This window comes from Gorilla gorilla, chromosome 4 (assembly GCF_029281585.2).
Source record: "Gorilla gorilla gorilla isolate KB3781 chromosome 4, NHGRI_mGorGor1-v2.1_pri, whole genome shotgun sequence".
Taxonomy (NCBI): Eukaryota; Metazoa; Chordata; class Mammalia; order Primates; family Hominidae; genus Gorilla; species Gorilla gorilla.
The window spans coordinates 53,497,995-53,521,505 of record NC_073228.2 but is presented as its reverse complement, the minus strand read 5'-3'; the positions used below and the strand labels follow the sequence as shown (position 1 = coordinate 53,521,505).

The following is a 23,511-nucleotide window of genomic DNA, read 5'->3' as shown; positions in this document are numbered from 1 at the left end:
ATCTCCAAAAAAAAAAAAAAAAAAAAAAAAAAAAATTAGCCAGGTGTGGTGGCACACGCCTGTAATCCCAGCTACTCAGGAGGCTGAGGCAGGAGAATGGCGTGAACCTGGGAGGTGGAGCTTGCAGTGAGCCGAGATCGCGCCACTGCACTCCAGCCTGGAGGACAGAGCGAGACTCCATCTCAAAAAAAAAAAAAAAGTTTTATTTATGAATGTCATGCTTTAGGAAGAGTAATCTTGATTCAGCATACAGAGCGGTTTGGGGAGTAATGAATTGGATGACAGAAAGGTCATCTGGGAAGCTGCTATAATAATATAGACCAGAACTCAATGCAAATGCTGACATGAAAAAATTGGCCGGGCAAGGTGGCTCATGCCTGTAATCCCAGCACTTTGGGAGGCCAAGGTGGGCAGATCACCTGAGGTCAGGAGTTCGAGACCAGACTGTTCAACAGGGCAAAACCTCATCTCTACTAAAAGTACAAAACTTAGCCAGGTGTGGTGGTGGGTGCCTGTAATGCCAGCTACTCAGCAGGCTGAGACAGGAGAATAGCTTGAACCCAGGAGGTGGAGGTTGCAGTGAGCCAAGATCATGCTGCTGCACTCCAGCCTGGGTGACAAGAGCGAGACTCCGTCTCAACAAAAAAAAAAAAAAAAAAAGAAAAAGTCAGTGTATCAGAAACAGCAGATACCACTGAGTGTAGAACTGAACCATCAAGAGTTGGACATATGCTTGGATTTGTATATAAAATTGAGTCTTATAAAGAGACTATGCCCAAACATATTAATACACATTTCCAAGTCTATTATCATAAAATGTTTGTCATTTTATATATTAAAAATACTTTCCTATGTTTCTATACATTTAAACAATAAAATTTCAAAATTCAGAAATTATTTCACTTTAATACAATATCTAAATCACTACTTTAAAACTTCCTTAGGATTTGTATGTGGTGTAAAATATACTTCATACTCTGACAAACCTAATAAACTTGAATGATGTGCTTAGTTATATATGAAAATTGTTTTATAACAAGTGAAAGATTACTACATTTTGACATTATATAGTCTCGAAGTACTTGGTAAAGTATTAGATTATAATAAATCAATTTTTTAGTGCTAATTCATGAAATTCTACTAATATAGAGTAAAATGAGCATAAGATAATAATAAAATATCTTTACTGGAAATCAAGATTGTAAACTAATTTAGAAGTATGATCTTACTTCTGTGAGTATCTTGTGAATGTATTTTAGCCTTTCCTTGGTGGGTAGCAGCAATGTGCATCTTTTAAACAGTAGACCTAAGAAAGTAAAGAGACATAAGAAAAAATGACAACAATACAATTAAGAACATCAATAGAGCACAGAATAATGTTTCCTGAAAGTCAAGTATGGTATATCACAGTGGACTATGAGTTGATATGATTTCTAAGAGAAAGTTTGGGAGGAAGGGTGCAAAACACTTTCCATTTATGGTATTTACCAAGTGACTCTGATGCTCATCTAAGAGGCCTTGGCATAAAATCTTGCAAAAAATTGTTAAATTGCTACTATAGGACACATGGAAAAATACATAGAGTATAAAAGATACAATAAGACAAAGACACACTAGAGAAATTTTATTTTGTCTTTATTCCACAGAAAACAGATTTCAATATCTCTTGAAATTAACCTCATGTCCACAAAGGAAAATGTTTTAAGAGTTGTTAATCTAAAACATGGAAAGAATGAGAAAACCGATTTTTCTTTCTTTTCTTTTTTTTGAGACAAGGTCTTACTCTGTCGCCCAGGCTGAAGTGCAGTGGCATGCCATCATGGCTCACTGCAGTCTCGACCTTGTGGGCTCCAGTGATCCTCGTGTGTGTCACCAAGCCCAGCTAATTTTATTTTATTTTTCTTGATACAGAGTCTCGTTCTGTCGCCAGGATGAAGTGCAGTGGCGTGATCTCCGCTCACTGCAACCTCCACCTCCCAGGTTCAAGTGATTCTCCTGCCTCAGCCTCCCGAGTAGCTGGGACTACAAGTGCACACCGCCATGCCCAGCTAATTTACGTATTTTCAGTGACGAGGTTTCACCATGTTGGCCAGGATGGTCTCGATCTCTTGACCTCATGATCCGCCTGCCTCGGCCTCCCAAAGTTCTGGGATTACAGGTGTGAACCACCATGCCCGGCCCAAGCCCAGCCAATTTTTAAAAAACATTTTTTTTGTAGAGACAGGGTCTTGCTTTGTTGCCCAGGCTGGTCTCGAATTCCTGGGCTCAAGTAATCCTTCCACCTTGACCTCCCAAAGCACTGGGAATAAATTGCGGCGGGCCGAGAAAACAGGTTGTGTATCCCTCTCTCCAAATACAAAAATTTAAGTCATAAGTACTTAAAATTTCAGAAGCTAGATTTTTTTTTTTCCCCACAGAAAGTATCCAGTTAGGATGAAATATCCATCTCTTCCTTCTAAGATATCCTTTTATGGGACTTGCATGTTAAGAATGTATAGGATTTTGTGTACAGATACTTTAAAAAGAAAAAAAAACTCCTCAATTTCTCAGTGAGATGTGTAATTTGAGCTACAGTGACAGGAAGTGTATGATTTGTTTCCTCTAACTTTAAACATTCTATTTTCCTAAAATGGCCATACATTGTTAACATTCCTATGAGGGCAAATGTCCTCAAACTAAAAATAAGATATATGGTAGGAAAATACATACCTGAACCTCATGACTTTTTTCAGCTTTCATCTTCTTTGTATTTACTTTTTTACATATTATAATTATATAATTCTGAAGAATCTACAGGAGTCTAACTTATTTTTAGAAGTTGCTATGTTTGAGTAACACATGAACAGAATTGTTTTAAACAAAAACCCTCTTTATTTTTGTATATAAAAAGACATTTTTCATACTTGACAACTAAGGGAAAAAAAGACATTTTTCAGTGTTTGGTTTTTAAGCTGAGTTCTTTCCCTTCATACATTGGTATCCAGTTTCACAGCATATCATAACTAAGGAATTCCAGGCATTAATTCTTAGAATTCTACTCCTGGGCACAATTGATCCTCCTGCCTCAGCCTCCTGAGTATCTGGGACTACAGGCACGTGTGACTGCATCCAGCCTTATTTTGGTATGCTGATTGCCTAATATAAAACTCCTATTTTTAAGGATTACAACTTACCATAAAACCCAATACTGGCTGTTTAAAAAAAAAAAAAAAAAACCACAGGTGCTCTGCTATACCCTTTAGAGACTAACTTTTTTAAAGTTCTTCCCTAAATAGAGTCAGATGTAATGTTCTTTCCACATTGGCCATCTGCTCTGTTTTATATGAAGAAACAAATTAAAATTTATAATTGGCCGAGTACCGTGGCTCACTCCTGTAATCCCAGCACTTTGGGAGGCTGAGGAGGGCAGATCACTTGAGGACAGGAGTTCGAGACCAGCCTGGCCAACATAGTGAAACCCTGTCTCTACTAATACAAAAATTAGCTAGACATGGTGGTGCATGCCTGTAATCCCAGTTACTGGAGATGCTGAGGCATGAGAATCGCTTGAACCCAGGAGGCAGAGGTTGCAGTGAGCCGAGGCTGTGCCATTGCACTCCAGTCTGGGCAACAGAGTGAGACTCTGCCTCAAAAAAAAAAAAAAAAAAAAAAAGAAAATTATTCTTCAAAGCATTGTGTGTGTGTGTGTGTGTGTGTATGAATATGAGACAGGGTCTCACTCTGTTGCCAAGGCCGGAGTGCATTTTCATAATTGACTCACTTCAGCCTCAACTTCTGCGGCTCAAGTAACCCTCCCACCTCAGCATCCTGAGTAGCTGGGACAACAGGTTTTGTCCTCTAATTTGTTTCCTCTAACTTTAAACATTCTATTTTCCTAAAATGGCAATACACTGTTAACATTCCTATGAGGGCAAATGTCCTCAAACTAAAAATAAGATATATGGTAGGAAAATATATGCCTGAACCTCATGACTTTTTTCAGCTTTCAGCTGGGCCGCCATGCCCAGATAATTTTTAAATTTTTTGTATAAATGGGGATCTCCCTATGTTACCCAGGCTGGTCTTGAACTCCTGGGCTCAAGCGATCCTCCCACCTCAGCTTTCCAAAGTGCTGGGATTACAGGCATGAGCCACTGCGCCCGGCCCAAAGCACAGCATTCTGAAAATCTTATTTTAATGTCTGAAAATAAGGCTGGATGCAGTCACACATGCCTGTAGTTTCAGATACTCAGGAGGCTGAGGCAGGAGGATCGATTGTGCCCAGGAGTACGGGCCAGCCTGGGCAACACTGCAAGATCCCATCTCAAAAAAAAAAAATAGTGAAAACAATAATAGATCAGGTAAGAATGACGACATGAGAAAATGGTAAGTATATCAAACATTTACTTAAAGAATTAGTCATAAACCAAGTGTTTGCATCAAAATTAAATAGAAAGTTGAAATCCTTACATGAATAAAACCATTTATAAAAGCAATTAAGATCAATACATATTTGTACTTTTTACTGAATTATACATATAATTGTCTTAGTGTTTTTGTTAGTTTAAGCAATTGAGACTTGATCAGGGAGAAAAATTTCTTTCAGATCAAAACCAAAGTATAAGCTCTACTGTATTACCCAGGTACCACTTCCTCTACAAGTAATGATGAATTAAAAATAATTCTTTCTCTTTATTTTTTTTTTTTTTGAGATGGAGTTTCACTTTGTCACCTAGGCTGGAGTGCAGTGGCGTGACCTCGGCTCACTGCAACCTCCATTTCCTGGGTTCAAGCAATTCTCCTGCCTCAGCCTCCTAAGTAGCTGAGAATACAGGCATGTGCCACCATGCCTGGCTAATTTTTGTATCTTTAGTAGAGACAGGGTTTCACCATGTTGGCCAGAGTAGTCTTGAACTCCTGACCTCAGGTGATCTGCCTGCCTCGGCCTCTCAAAGTGCTGAGATTACAGGTGTGAACCACCGCAGTCAGCCAAAAAATTATATTTATAATGAGAAGTAGGAAAAAGTAGTTTCCATATTCTGTTACAGGCTTTACTAAGCCTAATCATAAATACTGAAACCAACAAAACTGTAATCAGATCAGATACTTTTCTTTCATTTGGTCTTATTAAATAAACAGGTAATCATCAAATACATTTTGATGTATTTACATATCCACATATTCTTAATATCTTAAACCTAAGCATCCTTGGGCTACTAAAAGGCAGTATTCACTTAACTTACTGTTATGCCTTTATTTAAATCACACCATCTTGACATTTGGTTTTATTTTCATGCTTTGATGAATTATAAAGTGGTTTCATAATTAAATCGGTGTTATTAAGTCAAGTCAAAATTAGAATTTTACTTCAGCACTCCCTGGGACAATGAAATCAATGAATGGAGTAAAAGGCATAAATGATTACAAATTAAGGAAGAAAGATTATACAGAATTTGCTTTGATAAGGTCAGTTTAATTATAGCTTAGCCACTTAATAGTAAATGTACTTAAAAAACCATAGTTTCTGCTGAGAGGATAAATAGTCTTCCATAATAATGTGTTTAAATTTCTATTTTAAAGGACTAGATTATGGTTGAAAGGGAAAAGAGATAAAGAGAGAAAACTCACTTGATCCACAGGAAGTGATGCATAAAAAATACATCAATTTCCTAAACTGATAAGCCACTAGATGTTAAGCATCGGTGACGTTACATCTATATGAAATCTCAAGAATTGACACTTTACATCAAAATGCATTTTCTCACCTTTAAAGATAACTGGTTAAGGGAGTGTTCTCACACTAAAGAGTAAAAACATCATAGAAACAGGCATATTTTGGAATATATTCCATTTCCTACTGGCCTTACAGAATTGTATACTAAGTTTCTCTTAATTAAGCACAGTTCTTTACTTGTTGCAATTCTCATTACATAAGTTACCTAGAGATCTGTAGTGCTCCAGTATAGCAGAGTCTTGTCTCCTGTCAGGCAGCTCAAGGTTATGAAAGTCCTGTAGTAAAAGTCTTTTGCTTCCTGATGAGGTTGAGATATAATTAATAATGTGTTGGCTGACTGTTTTGGACACCATGCTTAGCATGCTGATATCCTTCACTACCAAAAGAAATATATATGTGTATGTATCAATGGCTTAAATGCAAGAACATCACTATTAACACAGTCTATTAACTTATAGGTTAACTCAATCATCATCACTATCACCATCATCATCCCTTTGGGAAAAAAGGGAAAAACCTTAAAATTGTTTAAAATCTGGTTCTCAATGAATTAGAGACATGTTTGGATTTACCAGTCAAGGTACTATGTCATAATTACAGGCATGTTTTCAAGAGTTTAAGTACTGCTGTGTTCAAAGGAAGATTTAAAAAAATTAATTTAGGGCTAGGTGCAGTGACTCATGCCTGTAATCCCAGTACTTTGGGAGGCCAAGGCGGACAGATCACCTGAGGTCAGGAGTTCGAGACCAGACTGATCAACATGGACAAACTCCATTTCTACTAAAAATACAAAATTAGCCTGGCATGGTGGCGCATGCCAGCTACTCGGGAGGCTGAGGCAGGAGAATAGCTTGAACCCGGGAAGTGGAGGTTGCAGTAAGCCGAGATTACGCCACTGCACTTCAGCTTGGGCAACAAGAGCAAAACTCCACCTCATAATAATAATAATAATAATAATAATAATAATAATTTAAGTATTGTGCTTTCTCATTGTACTTCTTACCTGACAATAATGAAACTTTAGAAAATAAACACTTAAACTTAACATGAATGTCATTAACATTTTAGCATGGCCCAAGATGACAAACTAGTTCTTGGGAAAAATTAAAATACTCTAGTGTCTTGTGTAGGCTATTCATAAGTTCCCAAACCTCACCTGACAAATATTTTAAAATTATCTGGAATATTTCCAATGGTAAGGCTTTAAAATTTCCAAATGTTGATATGGGTTGAAAGCCTGAGCCAAGGGTCTTGGAATAACAGCTGGTTTGACGATTACTACGTCTAAGTTTCTGGTTGGGAATCAAAGTGAAATTTGTATTTATTCTGGATGCCATTCTTCTTCTTGTCTTGTTTTCTGGTCAGAAAAACAAAGTACAAGAGACAAGAAAGAAAGGAAATTAAAGCAAGAAAGAGATTTTTTTTTTTTAAACGAAGAGGTTGATAGTATGATATGCAATAGCTGTTTCTCCGTATTTACAAAAGATTTTTGGTTTTTTTTTGAGACGGAGTCTTGCTCTGTTGCCCAGGCTGGGGAGCAATGGCGTAATCTCGGCTCACTGCAACCTCCACCTCCCGAGTTCAAGTGGTTCTTCTGCCTCAGCCTCCTGAGTAGCTGGGATTACAGTCATGTGCCACCATGCCCAGCTAATTTTGTATTTTTAGTAGAGACGGGGTTTCGCCATGTTTGCCAGGAAGGTCTTGAACTCCTGACCTCAGGTGATCTGCCCTCCTCAGCCTCCCAAAGTGCTGGGATTACAGGCATGAACCACTGAGCCTGGCCCCACTTACTTTATTACAGCTAAAATTTAAATAGTTTTAAAGTCTCTATTTTCATCTCTTTTTTTATTGTTTCGAACAAAAAAAGTCAGTACTCAGTTTTAAATAAATAGAAAAACATTACTATGAAATTTTAAAGCTACATTAATATTTTGACTTTTTAAAAGAATATAGGCTGGGTGTGGTGGCTCACGTCTGTAATCCCAACACAAAAAAGTAGGTGGCATTACTATTACCAATTATGTGCTGTATAATACTCAAATAAGCAGTGAATTAAAGTCTTTCTTCTTTTCTTTGTTGGTTTTTGTTGTTGTTGTTGTTGTTTTGTTTTTGTTTTTTTGTTAAGGTCTTGCTCTGTTGCCCAGGCTGGAGTGCAGTGGCATGATGATAGCTCATTGCAGCCTTGAACTCCTGGGCTCAAACAATCCTCCTGTCTCAGCCTCCTGAGTAGCTGGGACTACAGGCACAGAGCCACCATGCCCAGCTAAAGTAAAAAAAAAATTTGTTTTTGTGGAGGCAGTGTCTGCCTGTGTTGCCCAACCTGGTCTTGAACTCCTGAGCTCAAGTGATCCTCCCACCTCAGCCTCCCAAAATGCTGGGATTATAGGCACAAGCCACTGTGTGTTAATAAGACTAGAATAAATACATGAATAGTAATAATTCTTCCCTCAATTCCACCTTCTGTTAATAATAGCCACTGGCTGAGTGACGTGACTCACCCATGTAATCTCAGCACTTTGGGAGGCGGAGGTGGGTGGAACACCTGGGGTCAGGAGTTTGAGACCAGCCTGGCCAACATGGTGAAACCCCGTCTCTACTAAAAATACAAAAATTGGGCCGGGCCCAGTGGCTCATTCCTGTAATCCCAGCACTTTGGGAAGCCAAGGCGGGTGGATCACCTGAGGTTAGGAGTTCGAGACCAGCCTGGCCAACATAGCGAAACCCCGTCTCTACAAAAAATACAAAAATTAGCCAGGGATGGTAGTGTGCACCTGTAATCCCAGCTACTTGGGAGACTGAGGCAGGAGAATTGCTGGAACCTGGGAGGCGGAGGTTGCTGTGAGCCCAGCTAATCTGAAGGCTGAGGCACGAGAATCGCTTGAACCCGGGAGGCGGAGGCTGCAGTGAGCTGAGATCATGTCATTGCACTCCAGCCTGGGGCAACATAGTGAGACTTGGTCTCGAAAAACAAACAAACAAACAAAAAATAACAATAATAATAATAGTCACTGATGAATCTTAGAAAGGGCCTACGCATCTTGATTTCAAAGACAAATATTTCTTAAACTCATTAAATGCAACTTATTAAAATCACTGATTATTTACTTACACTAAATAATTTTTTTTTTAAGACGGATTATCGCTCTACTGCCCGGGCTGGAGTGCAGTGGCGCGACGTGATCTCAGCTCACTGCAACCTCCGCCTCCCAGGTTCAAGTGATTCTCCTGCCTCAGCCTCCCAAGTAGCTGGGATTACAGGCGTGTGCCACCACTAGTAGCTGGGATTACAGGCGTGTGCTACCACACTCAGCTAATTTCTGTATTTTTAGTAGAGACGGGGTTTCACCATGTTGGTCAGGCTGGTCTGGAACTGCTGACCTCAGGTGAGCCACCAGCCTCAGCCTCCCAAAGTGCTGGGATTACAGGCGAAAGTCACCACGCCCGCCCATTACACTAAATAATTATTTAAACATGTGTACCACACAGCGACTTTGTGTCACTCTATTGTTCTAATTCAGAAAACAATGTCTTTTGTGTATACATCTACATATACGCATAATTACAACTCCAATCGAAGGCTCCTTGTTTCTGAAGTAACAACTAAGACATTTTCATCAAAGATACATAATTGTATCTGGCCAAAATGCACTTTCTCCTTTCTACAAATTGCTAAAGTAACATTGTTACTTACACATCTTGAAATGATACATATCAACTTACATCAATTTAAAATTGGTTACACATTTGAAAACATAACAAACAAATTTAGTGTTTAGTGAAAAGTACACTGTGAACCTCCTTTGAAACCATACCACAGCGATTGGGGTCAGTATTCAGTGAACACTTAAATTAGGAGGTATTTTAAAATTATCATTAAAATTACACAAATAGGCCGGTCATGGTGACTCACGCCTTAATCCCAGCACTTTGGGAGGCTGAGGCCGGTGGATCACGAGGTCAGGAGATCGAGACCATCCTGGCTAACACGGTGAAACCCCTTCTCTACTAAAAAAAAAAAAAAAAAAAAAAAAAAAAAATTAGCCGGGCATGGTGGCACGCGACTGTAGTCCCAGCTACTCTGGAGGCTGAGGCAGGAGAATCGCTTGAACCCGGGAGGCGGAGGTTGCAGTGAGCCGAGATCACACCACTGCACTCCAGCCTGGGTGACAGAGCAAGAATCTGCCTCAAAAAAAAAAAAAAAAAAAAAAAAAAAAAAATTACACAAATAACAACTTTACACAATACAGCTAAACAAGAAGAAAAAAATTAAGTTCACTTATAAACACTTTGGTTTATATAATTTCAGACTTTTACATACATATATTTCTTTTTAACAAAAAAGAGGGATCACTATATATACTAGTTTGTAATCTGCTTTTTTCAATGAATTCTCTTTCCATGCTAATAACCTTCTACAAGTAATCATATTTTAATAGCTATGTGTCATTCCACCAAGTAAAATAATCTTAATTTGTTTAATCCATAAGGCTGTTTGTAACCTTAACTTTTCACAGTAGGCGTTTTGTTTGTTTGAGATGGAGTTTCGCACAGTCTCCTGGGCTGGAGTGCAGTGGTGTGATCTCGGCTCACTGCAGGCTCCGCCTCCCGGGTTCAAGCGATTCTCCTGCCTCAGCCTCCCTAGTAGCTGGGATTACAGGTGCCCGCCCCCACGCCCAGCTAATTTCTGTATTTTTAGTAGAGACGGGGTTTCACCGTGTTAGCCAGCCTGGTCTCGATTTCCTGACCTCGTGATCCGCCTGCCCCGGCCTCCCAAAGTGCTGGGATTACAGGCGTGAGCCACCGCACCCGGCCAACACAGTAGGTGTTTTAAAGCATTTTTATTACAATAGCATAAATCCGGCCTTGGCTTCTTCCTGTTACTCTGAGAAATGTGGACAGTGGGGCTTGGGCCCGTGGGCTCTTCAAAGACTGTCAGTCACCAGGCGGGGACTTCACTGTGTCAACTATGAACTATATACATGTTTAAAATAAATATAAATAAAAATTTAAAAATGATAAGCCCAAATTCTTTTAAAACTCAAGTCTCCACTTATAGTTCCTTATTTTCCTCACTCAGAGCTGGACGTTTCGTAGGGAAAAAGCAAGCTTTTGTGAAAATTCTAAAGGTATAATCCTAAATTATTTCTGGTTTCCGCTCACCCCTCTAGCGAATAAGAATCACAGCCCCAAATAATAATAATAAAATGATGTTTCATGCCCCCGTTCTATCCCACTAATTTTGACCGCGCGTGAAAGGTTTTGAGGGTTCAATTGGATGAACCTCCCCGCCCCCCACACCTTTAAGATAAAAACTACATGCACAGGGATGTCTGTTTTAACATAAAACTCTTGTAAGGGCCCCACCCCATCTGTCGGGCAGCTGCCCCCAAACATCTCCAAAGCCGCAAACTAGGGAAGCCTAAAAGACAAACTGGTCAACAGGAGAATCAAACCACACGGGGTACATGTTTCGCTCCCTTCAGTCCATGAAAGATGAAATTATCGCAATAAAATACTGGGAAAAAAACCCTCTTTTACCACAGATTTTGACAGTTTTTCCGGCTACAGAGTCACAGGAAAGTGGGAGTTAGTCGTTTTGCCCCACCATCCTCAAATTTCTTAGTGTTTAGAAAAGAAAATATCTCCTCAAGAGCTTCCCGCCAGGAGGCGAGAGGGTCACACTCCCGTAGGCTCCGGAGCTGCAGCCCTACCCACCAGACGTCCCCGCGGCCTCTAGAATATTGTAGAATCTTCCCAAGAGCCCCCGCGGGAAGGAGGCCCGCCCCCTCATGAATAGCAAGCAGCCTCAGCTCTCGTAGTGCCCGCCTCCCTCATGAGTATTGTAGATATTCCCAGAAGCCCTAGCGGGAAGGAGGTTCCCCCCCGCCCCCCGCCCCGCTTTATGAATAGCAAGAGAGCCAGCTCCCATGGTGCCCTCCTTCTCATGAATAACTAACGAGGGCGAGGTTCCTGGAGCCCAAACTCAGGCCTCAGCCACCCTTCGCTCCAAGCTGAAGACAAGAAGGGGCTGGAGCCGTTACGGTGTGGGGAAGGGAAGGGTGTAGCCCAAGATCCTGAACGCGGCGAGCCACGTCTCTGCTCCACTGCCTTTCCCTTCACCTAGTTTTGAGATAATTTTTGAGTCCCTCCCACTCCCACTAACTCCAGTAGGGCAAGTTACAAGGGGTTTCATCAAACCTTTTGGTGGAAAAAAACCTCCAGACATTCCTTTTTAAATCTGTCTTGCCGGTGCGGTGGCTCACGCCTGTAATCCCAACACTTTGGGAGGCCGAGGCGGGAAGCTCCCTTGAGTCCAGGAGTTTGAGACCAGCCTGGGCAACATAGGGAGACCCCCACCCCCAGCCGTAACCCCGCTCCCGGTCTCTAAATAAACACATAAATAATAGATCTGTCTGGAATCAAAGGAAGATGTGTGTCTCCATCCTCTCAAAATGGAATCAAGACAAATCTTTCTAGCTAGGCCTTCCTGGCTAGAAGATTAAATTCTCATTCATTCATTTCTTCATTCATTCTGTAACTATTTATTGAAGCCTGCTCTGGGCCGGGCACAGGAGTAGGCCCTAAGGATGGAATAGAGAACAAGACAGATACGTTTCCTGCTTTAATGGAGTTTATTAGCCTAATGGGGAAGATAGAATGAACAGACAGAGCATCTACAGATGTTGAGAGCAGTTCCGGTGAGAGCAGCGTGACAGAGGAAATAAGACAGAATGATGGGGTGTGTGTGTGTTGGCGGAGAGCTACTTTAGATAGACTGATCCTCAAGGTCCCTTTGATATGACGATTTGAGAACTGATGGAGGAGAAGGAGCCAGTCAGGAGAAGGGCTGAGGGAAGAGGGAATGGGGGAAAGATTCTACTTTTGTAGATCAATTCTACATTATACCCAACACAAAATATATAAGGAACTACATAAAGACTGAGTGGAAATTTAGGATTAGTTGGCATGCTGTTATTTTATATAGTCACATATATTCATCCGTTTGGCTTTGTATCTTTTTTTTTCCTGACCTCGGGTGACCTGCGTACCTCAGCACTGCAAAGTGCTGGGATTACAGGTGTGAGCCACCACTCCTGGCCTTTTTTTTTTTTTTTTTTTTGAGACAGAGTCTTGCTCAGTCGCCCAGGCTGGAGTGCAGTGGCACGATCTCGGCTCACTGCAGCCTCTGCCTCCCGGGTTGAATTGATTATCTTGCCTCAGCCACCCAGTAGCTGGGACCACAGGTGGGCACCACCATTGTATTTTTAGCAGAGATGGGGTTTCACTATGTTGCCCAGGCTGGTCTTAAACTCCGAGGCTCAAGCGATCTGCCTGCCTCCCAAAGTCTTGGGATTAAAGGTGTGAGCCACCGGGCCCAGCCCTGGCTTTGTATCCTTTTGCAGCCAATTCTTTTTTTTTTTTTTGAGATGAAGTCTGTCTCTGTTTCCCAGGCTGGAGTGCAGTGGTGTGATCTTGGCTCACTGCAACCTCCACCTCCCAGATTCAAGTGATTCTCCTGCCTCAGCCTCCCAAGTAGCTGGGATTACAGGAACCCACGACCATGCCCAGCTATTTTTTTTGTATTTTTTAGTAGAGATGGGGTTTCACCATGTTGGCCAGGCTGGTCTTGAACTCCTGACCTCAGGTGATCCACCCACCTCAGCCTGCCAAAGTGCTGGGATTACAGGCGTGTGCTACCGTGCCCAGCTGCAGACAATTCTTTTTTTTCCCCCTGTCTCCAACATTGATTAGAGGTCCTTGACCAAGTATCATCCCGTTGGCAGTGGGCCAGATGCACATAGTGGAGACAAGGATCCTTAGTGGTGAGAATTTAGCTTTTACTCAAAGTGTCATGGGAAGTGTCATGGGAAGTCCTTGAAGAGTTTTAAGCAGAGAGTGCTATGATCTGATTTACATCATTAAAAGATTGCTCTGGCTTTTATGTGGAGAATAAATGAGGCTAGGAGTGGAGGGTAAGATCTGTTAGGATGTTGCAGGACCAGAATGGTGGCTCTGAGGGATGGGTTTGAGATATATTTTGGTGGTAGAAGTAACTGAATTTACCTAATGGATTGGATATGGGTGGAAGGAAGGGAAAGGAAGGAGACAGGAATAATTCCCAGGTTTCTGACTTTAATGAATGGGTAGAAGTTAATCCCATTTACTGAGATATGCAAGTGAGGAGTTTTTCTAGTGGAGTTTTGTCTTTTCTTTTCTTTCTTCTTCTTCTTCTTCTTCTTTTTTTGACGGAGTTTCACTCTTGTTGCCCAGGCTGGAGTGCAATGGTGCGATCTCGGCTCACTGCAACTTCTGCCTCCCAGGTTCAAACGATTCTCCTGCCTCAGCCTCTCCAGTAGGTGGGATTACAGGCATGCGCCACCATGCCTGGCTAATTTTGTATTTTTAGTAGAGACGGGGTTTCTCCATGTTGGTCAGGCTGGTCTCGAACTCCCAACCTCAGGTGATCTGCCCACCTCTGCCTCCCAAAGTGCTAGGATGACAGGCATGAGCCACTGTGTCCAGCCTTATGTTTTTCTTTTCGGAACAAGGTCTCACTTTGTTGCCCAGGCTGGAGTACAATGGTGCAATCACAGGTTACTGTAACCTCAAACTCCTGGCCTCTAGCAATCCTCTCACCTCAGTGAAGTGCTGAGATTACAGGCGTGAGCTACCTTGCCTGGCCAACTAGTGGAGAATTAAGAGAATTCTAGTGGATAATTAATTTTCCAAGTGGTAAATTTGAGATTTCTCTGAGGCATCCAAGTGAAGATGTCATGTTAAGGAGGCAGTTGAATTTAAAAATCAGAGTGCTTTTGGAGGAAAATGTCTGGGCTGGAGATATACATTTAAGGATTAGAGGAATATAATTGCAGGCATTAGAGGAATATTGACACTCAGACATTGGGAAAAGGAGGGCAAGATCTCAAAGGAGATTGAAAAGGAGTATCTAGCAAAGTAAACTGGAGAAAACCAGGAGAGTCTGGGGTCACAGAATCCTGAAGCATCGGTGCTTCAAGAATGAGGAGTAGCCCTCTGTGACAAGTGCCACCCAGTTGAGCAAGGTGTCTGTTACATGAGCATTGCAGGTGTCTGCTGGATTTGGCAATCCAATTTAGGTACAAGCACTGCAGGTCCACCTTGTCATTTCCTATTTCAATAACCCATAGTAACTTTGCCTTGCCAACCACCTGAAACTCAAATCTCTCTGCTGTTTCATCAGCGTCCTCTATGATCTGTTGTTCACCTATTCATTCATCCATTTGTTACGTTCAAGCCACGCCTATTTTCTGCCAGGCCTAGTGGTAGCTCAGGATAAATACAGTTTTGGCCTTCCAATGGCTCATGCTCAGAGCACCCAACTTGAATAAAATGTAACCCCTCCTTCCCAAATCCGCTACTCCAGCAGGGGTGGAGGCGGTACCTCCTCCTTAACAGATTTATCCCTACCTCTTTGTGCTAAAACTCCCATTAAAAATGACTTCCCTGCTTTCTAAATCTCCCTCCGGGTTCCACTTTAAGATTCACACCCTGCATCAATAAGTGTGCCTTCTTGCCTAAGTGATGCTGTAAACCCCTTGAGATGCCTTATATCTCTTTTGTATTTTTCACATAGAAAAGAATGCCAGGTACAGAGATGGATCTACTGTGAGGCTATGGAAACATCAGGGTCCCCTTCTTGCTCAGGCCCCTTCTAAGTCTTCTTTTTTCTTTTGAGACAGAGTCTCGCTCTGTCACCCAGGCTGGAGTGCAGTGGCACGATCTCGGCTCACTGCAACCTCCGTCTCCTGGGTTCAAGCGATTCTCCTGCCCCAGCCTCCCAAGTAGCTGGGACAACAGGTGCCTGCCACCATGCCCAGCTGATTTTTGTATTTTTAGTAGAGATGGGGTTTCACCATATTGACCAGCCTGGTCTCGAACTCCCGACCTCAAGTGATCTGCCCGCCTCAGCCTCCCAAAGTGCTGGGATTACAGGCATGAGCCACCACACCTGGCCCCTGAGCCACTGTGCCCAGCCCTGTAATTCTGTATTCATAAACAGCAGATGAAGATTGAAGAAATATTTGCTGATGGGCTCAGAATTAGCTAACTTCACATATTTGTTGATTTATTAAGCTTGTTTTATTAACAGGGATTTATGTGAGGGCTTTACTTACTGATCATATCATTCCCTTGCCCCAGAGCTTTCAATGCCTCTGATTAAATATAAGCTTGTTCTTCAATGCCTGCCTCAATGTGACTGCATTTTTAGGTCTCCAGCCTATCTCCTTAAACTGAAGCCCCCATTATCATCCCTGGTGGCTTTGTTCATGCTGATTTCTCTGCTCAGAAAGCTGTCTCTTCCAACTCTACCTTTTTTTTTTAATAGACAGGATCTCCTTCTGTGCCAGGCTGGAGCACAGTGGCACAATCATGGCTCACTGCAACCCCCCTGGGCTCAAGCAATCCTACTGCTTCAGCCTCCCAAGTAGCTGAGACTAAAGGTGTGTACCACCACATCCAGGTAATTTTTCTATTTTTTTAGAGACGAAGTCTCTCTATGTTGCCCAGGGTGGTCTCGAACTCCTGGACTCAAGAGATCTGCCTGTCTTGTCCTCCCGAAGTGCTGGCATTACAGGCGTGAGTTACCACTTCTTCCCGCTTTCACCTTTTCCCATCCTAAAATATCCTTCGGCATTTGCTTCTGAAAGAGAGGTTCCTGGACCAACAACCTAACTGAGAGCTTATTAGAAATGAAGACTCTCAGACACCATCTCAAAGCTAGTGAATGGGAATCTGCATTTGAATAAGATCCACAGTAAAGTTTGAGACATAGTAACTTAGGCCATTTCACAGGCTACCTCCTTGAGGAATCCGAAATCTTTTAATATCCCTGTAATGAGACAACGTTTTTCCTCTTTTGAACTCTTCACTCATTCTTTGCTGGTACTTCTCTCTGGGCACTTTATTTCACCTTGAATTGTGGTTAATTATGCACAAGACTTAGTTTTCCTGTTAGGTTGTGAGGTCTTTGAAGGCAGTAACAGTGGAATCTCCACTTTGATGAATTAGTTGGCTTGGGAACATTCACACACACACATACATATACCCACCCAAATCTAGGTGGTACTGGTGTTTTAGTTGATCCTCAGAATTTTGCAAGGATTCAAATATAAATTGACTTTCAAATGTGAATGCCATGCATGGGTAAGATCTGTTGCAATTATTTTTACTTAATAAAACAAGCATACAACTATTATTTTATGTCATGAAAGTCTTTAATATAATTTTCTTTTCTTTTCTTTTCTTTTTTTAGAGACAGAATTCCACTTTTGTTGCCCAGGCTGGAGTGCAATGGCCTGATCTCGGCTCACCTCAACCTCCGCCTCTCAGATTCAAGAGATTCTCCTGCCTTAGCCTCCAGAGTAGCTGGGATTACAGGCATGCGCCACCACGCCTGGCTAATTTTGTATTTTTAGTAGAGACGGGGTTTCTCCATGTTTGTCAGGCTGGTCTCAAACTCCCCACCTCAGGTAATCCACCCTCCTCAGCCTCCCAAAGTGCTGGGATTACAGGCGTGAGCCACTGAGCCTGACTAATAGAACTTTCTTTACCTTTGTCTGGTGCTGTGTGATAAGATTATATCTTCATCTGTAAATTGCAGAGTAGGAAGAGGGCTAGCCTAAATTATTTAAAAACAGCTGGTTACCTGTAACATTCTATAAAAACTCCAGGGAGGCTGGGCGCGGTGGCTCATGCCTGTAATCCCAGCACTTTGGGAGGCCAAGGCGGGTGGATCACTTGAAGTCAGGAGTTTGAGACCAGCCTGGCCAACGTGATGAAACGCTGTCTGTACTGAAAATACAAAAATTAGCCAGGTGTACTGGTGCGCATCTCTAGTCCCTGCTACTTGGGAGGCTGAGGCAGGAGAATCGCTTGAACCTGGGAGGTGGAGGTTGCAGTGAGCTAACATTGCACCACTGCACTCTAGCCTGGGCAACAGAGTGAGACTCTGTCTCAAAAAAACCCCCAAAAACAAACAAACAAAAAACTCCAGGGAAGGAGATTCCACAGATTCCTTTGACTGAAACAATATTTTTTTCGGTGGGGAGGGCATGGAATATTGCTCTGTCGCCCAGGCTGGAGTGCAGTGGTACAATCTCGTCCCACTGCAACCTCCACCTCTGGGTTTCAAGAGATTCTCCTGCTTCAGCCTCCTAAGTAGCTGGGATTACAGTTATGTGCCACCAAGCCCAGCTGCTAATTTTTGTATTTTTAGTAAAGATGGGGTTTCATCATGTAGGTCAGGCTGATTTGGAACTCCTGAGCTCAAATGCTCCACCTGCGTTGGCCTCCCAAAGTGCTGGGATTACAGGCATGAGCCACAATGCCCGGCCTAGATTTTTTCATAAAATTATTAATTTAGGCTGGGCATGGTGGCTTATGCCTATAACCCTAGCACTTTGGGAGGCTGAGGTGGGATTATTGCCAGGAGTTCAAGACCAGCCTGGGTAACATGGCGAGACTCTGTTTCTACAAAATTAAAAAAACAAACAAACAAACAAACAATAATAATCTGGGCATGGTGGCTCATGCCTGTAGTCCCAGCTACTTGGGAGGCTGAGGCAGAAGGACCACTTGAGCCCAAGAGTTTGAGGTTGCAGTTAGCTGTGATTGAGCCACTGCACTCCAGCCTGGGCATCAGAGTGAGACCCTGTCTCTCTCTTAAAAAAAAAAGAAAGAAAGAAAGAAAGCAAATTACTTTGAAATTCCCACAAGAAATCAGTGTTCACTGCAGAAAAATATAAAAATTACACACAAGTCTCTCTATTCTCCCCATATCAATCCAATATTTCTACCAGGAGGTAACTGCTGATAACACTTTAGTATATTTCCTTCCTAAAGGACTCTTTCCTGGCCAAGAAATATACATACATATCATCATTTTTCATTTTTACTAGCTACATAGCATTTCACCATAAAGATATATCATACAAATTTGTTTAATTGGTTCTGCATCATTATTAGATTTAGATTGTTTCCAATTTTTGCCTTTTTTTTTTTTTTGAGACCAAGTGTCACTCTATTGCCCAGGCTGGAGTGCAGTGGCACGATCTTGGCTCACTGCAACCTCCGCATCCCGGGTTCAAGCGATTCTTCTGCCTCAGCTTCCTGAGTAGCTGGGATTATAGGCGCATGCCACTGTGACTGGCTAATTTTTGTATTTTTAGTAGAGACGAGGTTTTACCATGTTGTCCAGGCTGGTCTCGAACTCCTGACCTCAAGTGATACGCCTGCCTGGGCCTCCCAAAGTGCTGGGATTACAGGTGTGAGCAACCACCTAATTTTTTTCTTTTTAAACAATGCTGCAATAATCACTTTGTATATTCTTTTAGGATAAACTTTCAAAAGTTAATTTAAAAAAAATTTTTTTTTCCCCAAAGGATTCAGGAATAAGAAATGCTCTTGGTACTATTCTTGCTACTCTGCATTTATAAAATTACCTTTTGAAATGTATAGTCTTCGAAGAACTGAGAGATCATCCCAATGGCTCTTAATTATCATCATTGTCATCATCATCATCATCCCATTTCTGGTTTTAAGAAAAAAAATATATATATATATTTTTATTATATATATATATAATATATATATAATATATATTATATATATATATAAAATATATATATATATATTTTTTTGAAATGGAGCCTTGCTCTGTCGCCCAGGCATGATCTGGGCTCACTGCAACCCCTGCCTTCTGGGTTCCAGCAATTCTCTGGCCTCACCCTCCGAGTAGCTGGGACTACAGGTACATGCCACCATGCCCTGCTAAATGCCTCCTGAGTAGCTGTGACTACAGGAACATGCTACCATGCCCGGTTTCACCATGTTGGCCAGGCTGGTCTCGAACTCCTGACCTCAGGTGATCTACCTGCCTTGGCTTCCCAAAGTGCTGGGATTACAGGTGTGAGCCACCGTGCCCGGCCAGGATTCAATTTTTTTTTGAGACAGAGTCTCGCTCTTTTGCCCAGGCCGGACTGCAGTGGCGCTATCTCAGGTCACTGCAAGCCCCGCCTCCCGGGTTCACGCCATTCTCCTGCCTCAGCCTCCCGAGTAGCTGGGACTACAGGCGCCTGCCACCACACCCGGCTAATTTTTTGTATTTTTAGTAGAGACGGGGTTTCACCATGTTAGCCAGGATGGTCTCGATCTCCTGACCTGGTGATCCGCCCGCCTCGGCCTCCCAAAGTGCTGGGATTACAGGCGTGAGCCACTGCACCCGGCCCAGGATTCAATTTTTATGAGGAAGTTAGAGTAGTCAAAATCATAGACACAGAACGTAGAATGGTGATTGCCTCGGCCTGGAGGGAGAGGGCAATGGAGAGTTACTTTTTTTTTTTTTTTTTTTTTTTGAGATGAAGTCTCACTCTATTGCCCAAGCTGGAGTGCAGTGGTGCAATCTCAAGCACACTGCAACCTCCACCTCCTGGGTTCAAGTGATTCTCCTGCTTCAGCCTCCTGAGTAGCTGGAATTACAGGTGCCTGACACCACGCCCAGCTAATTTTATATTTTTAGTAGAGACGGGGTTTTACCATGTTGGCCACGCTGGTCTCAAACTCCTGACTTCAGGTGATCTACCCGCCTCAGCCTCCCAAAGTGTTGGAATTATAGGCTTGAGCCACTGCGCCCGGCCAGAGTTACTGTTTAATGGGTACAGAATTTCAGTTTCTGGAGATAGGATGTGGTGATGGTTGCACAACATTATGAATGTATTTAATACCACTGAACTGTACATGTGGAAATAGTTAAGGTGGTAAATTTTACATGTATTTTACCACAGTTAAAAATGCATTTAAGGCCGGGCGTGATGGCTCACATCTGTAATCCCAGCACTTTGGAAGGCTGAAGTGGGCAGATTACATGAGGTCAGGAGTTCGAGACCAGCCTGACCAACATGGTGAAACCCCATTCCTACTAAAAAAAAAAAAAAAAAAAAAAATTAGCCAGGCATGGTGGTGCACGCCTGTAATCCCAGCTACTCGGGAGGCTGAGGCAGGAGAATTGCTTGAACCTGGGAGGTGGAGGCTTCAGTGAGCTGAGATCGCGCCACTGCACTCCAGCCTCAAAAAAAAAAAAAAAAAAAGCATTTTAAAAAAGAGATTATATCTGTTAACTAGGATAAAAATTAAATAAAAAATAAATAAATAAAAAAGAGAGTACATATAAAAATGCAGTTTTGGCTGGTGCAGTGGCTCACACCTGTAACCCTAGCACTTTGGGAGGATGAGGCAGGTGGATCACTTGAGTCCAGGAGTTTGAGACCAGCTTGGGCAATGTGGTGAGACCCCTGTCTCTACAAAAGATTAAAAAATATTAGTCGGTCCTGGTGGTGCATGCCTGTAATCCCAGCTACTCGGGAGGCTGAGACAGGAGAATCACTTGAACCCAGGAGGTGGAGATTGCGGTGAGGTGAGATGGCACCATTGCACTCTAGCCTGGGCAACAAGAGCAAAACTCCATCTCAAAAAAAAAAAAAAAAAAAAAAAATTACCACGTGCCTGTAGTCCCGGCTATTCAGGAGGTTGATGTGAGAGAATGGCTTGAGCCCAGGAGGTGGAGGCTGCAGTGAGCTTAGATTGCTCCACGGCACTCTCCAGCCTGGGTGACAGAGTGAGAACCTGTCTCAAAAAAAAAAAAAAATAATAGAGTCTGGTCTCATTGGCTCATGCCTGTAGTCCCAGCACTTTGGGAGGCTGAGGAGGGAAGATCTCTTGAGCCCAGGAGTTTGAGACCCCCCTGGGCAACGTAGAGAGACTCTGTCTCAATTAAAAAAAAATATATATATATATATATACACACATATATGTGTGTATATATATGTGTATATATATATGTGTATATATGTGTGTGTGTGTGTATATGTATATATATATATACATATATATATTTGAAAAAAAAATCATCTCCACAAAGGATACAAAAATTTAGCCAGGCATGATGGCATGTGCCTGTGGTCCCAGCTATTGGGGAGGCTGAGGTGGGAGGATTACTTAAGTCCAGGAAGCAGAGGTTGCAGTGAGCCATGATCATGTCACTGCACTCTAGCCTGGGTGACAGAGTGAGACCCTGTCTCAAAAACAAACAAAAAAAATGCAGTTTTTAGACAAATACAATTTAAAATATTTGGAGATGTGATTGTAAATAGGTCTAAGTAGGCTCAAAGTCCACTAAACGTGGTTGTTAAAATTTATTAGATTCATAAATAGAATATTAAGATTTTTAACCTGAATTTGGACGCATAAGGGAAAACTTGGATTTTAATGTGTAAGTCTAATAAACCAAATATTAAAAGGAAAAAGAATATGTTGCTTAAAATTATCATAGGCAAGTGACAGAAAATCCCAGATTACAGTACTTTAAACAAGATAGAAGCTTATTTTTCTCACATAAAGTCCTCGGATAAGCAGTCAGGACTGGTGTGACAGCTCCACAATCATCTGAAACCCAGGCTCCTTCTATCTTGTTGAGCCGCATCCTCAACCTGTGGCTTCCACCTCATGGCCCAAGGTGGCTGCTTAAGCTCAAGCCATCATGTGCACATCTCAGCCAGCAGGAAGTGGGGAAGAAGGGACCCCTACACACATATACTTCAAAGACCAGAACTTAGTCACATGGTCACTACCAATGGGAAAATATTTTGGAAGGCCCTGTGCCCAGCTAAAAAATAGCGGATTCTACTATTATATAGGAAGACAGGAGCAGGGCACAGAGGCTCACACCTGTAATCCAGCACTTTGGGAGGCCAAGGCAGGCGGATCATTTGAAGTCAGGAGTTTGAGACCAACCTGGCCAACATGGTGAAACCCCGTCTCTACTAAAAATACAAAAATTAGCCGGCCATGGTGGTGAGCACCCATAATCCCAGCTACTCGGGAGGCTGAGGCAGAATTGCGTGAGCCTGGGAGGTGGAGGTTGCAGTGCGCAGAGATTGTGCCATCATACTCCAGACTGGGCAACAGAGTGAGACTGTGTGCCAAACAAAAAAAAAAAAAAAGAAGGGAGGAGCAGATATCAGGGTATGACAGCAGTCCCTGTAAAAGGTAAGCACATTTTTCATTTTTGATACATTTTACCTTCTGTTTCCCATTCCTTAATCAATAGCCTTTTAATGTCTACATTAATCTAACAACAACCTAAACCAATTTCCTGTTGTTCTTGATAGAGAAGAAACATAATTGACTTATGTCTTTTATATAATTGAGAACAATTAAATCTACTTCTAATTTCCCTTCTTTAGACAAAGTAGTTTCCTTTCTAGCTTGACTTGCTTCATGTTTCCAAACCTTATTCCATCCTGAGATATTTCTCATCTTTTATTGATGTTGCTTTACTTTGGTCCCTAAGTTTGTTATCTCTTTTTCCTACAAAATTAAACTTGTTTAAATTGAATTGAATTGAAATATAGTGACTTCATCCTATACTTTCGTTTATTTACTGATTTAAATACTAAGAGTAAAGCTGAACAATTGATGGGTTTTTAACTTCCCTTTTGTCCTCCTTGGTTTTTTTTTTTTTTTTTTTTTTTTTGAGACGGAGGACGGAGTCTCACTCTGTTGCCGAGGCTGGAGTGCAGTGGCACGATCTTGGCTCACTGCAAACTCAGCCTCCCAGGTTCACGCCATTCTCCTGCCTCAGCCTCTCGAGTAGCTGGGACTACAGGTGCCCACCACCACGCCCAGCTAATTTTTTGTATTTTTAGTAGAGATGGGGTTTCACCGTGTTAGCCATGATGGTCTCGGTCTTCTGGCCTCGTGAT

General features: G+C 42.2%; 1 protein-coding gene across 2 annotated transcripts in view; it reads right to left on the bottom strand.

The window, feature by feature from the left end:
• Positions 1-11,545, bottom strand: part of FBXO47 (F-box protein 47) — a 32,128-nt gene extending 20,583 nt beyond the window's left edge. For both annotated transcript variants that reach the window (XM_055388271.2, XM_055388272.2), the window contains exons 1-4: positions 11,429-11,545; positions 6,870-7,070; positions 5,919-6,089; positions 1,230-1,306 (exon numbers count right to left, since the gene is read on the bottom strand). In XM_055388271.2, the coding sequence (XP_055244246.1) occupies positions 1,230-1,306; positions 5,919-6,089; positions 6,870-7,070; positions 11,429-11,504 (525 nt within the window). In that variant the 5' untranslated portion in view covers positions 11,505-11,545. The remainder of the gene's footprint in view (positions 1-1,229; positions 1,307-5,918; positions 6,090-6,869; positions 7,071-11,428) is intronic.
• Positions 11,546-23,511: the final 11,966 nt, after the last annotated feature.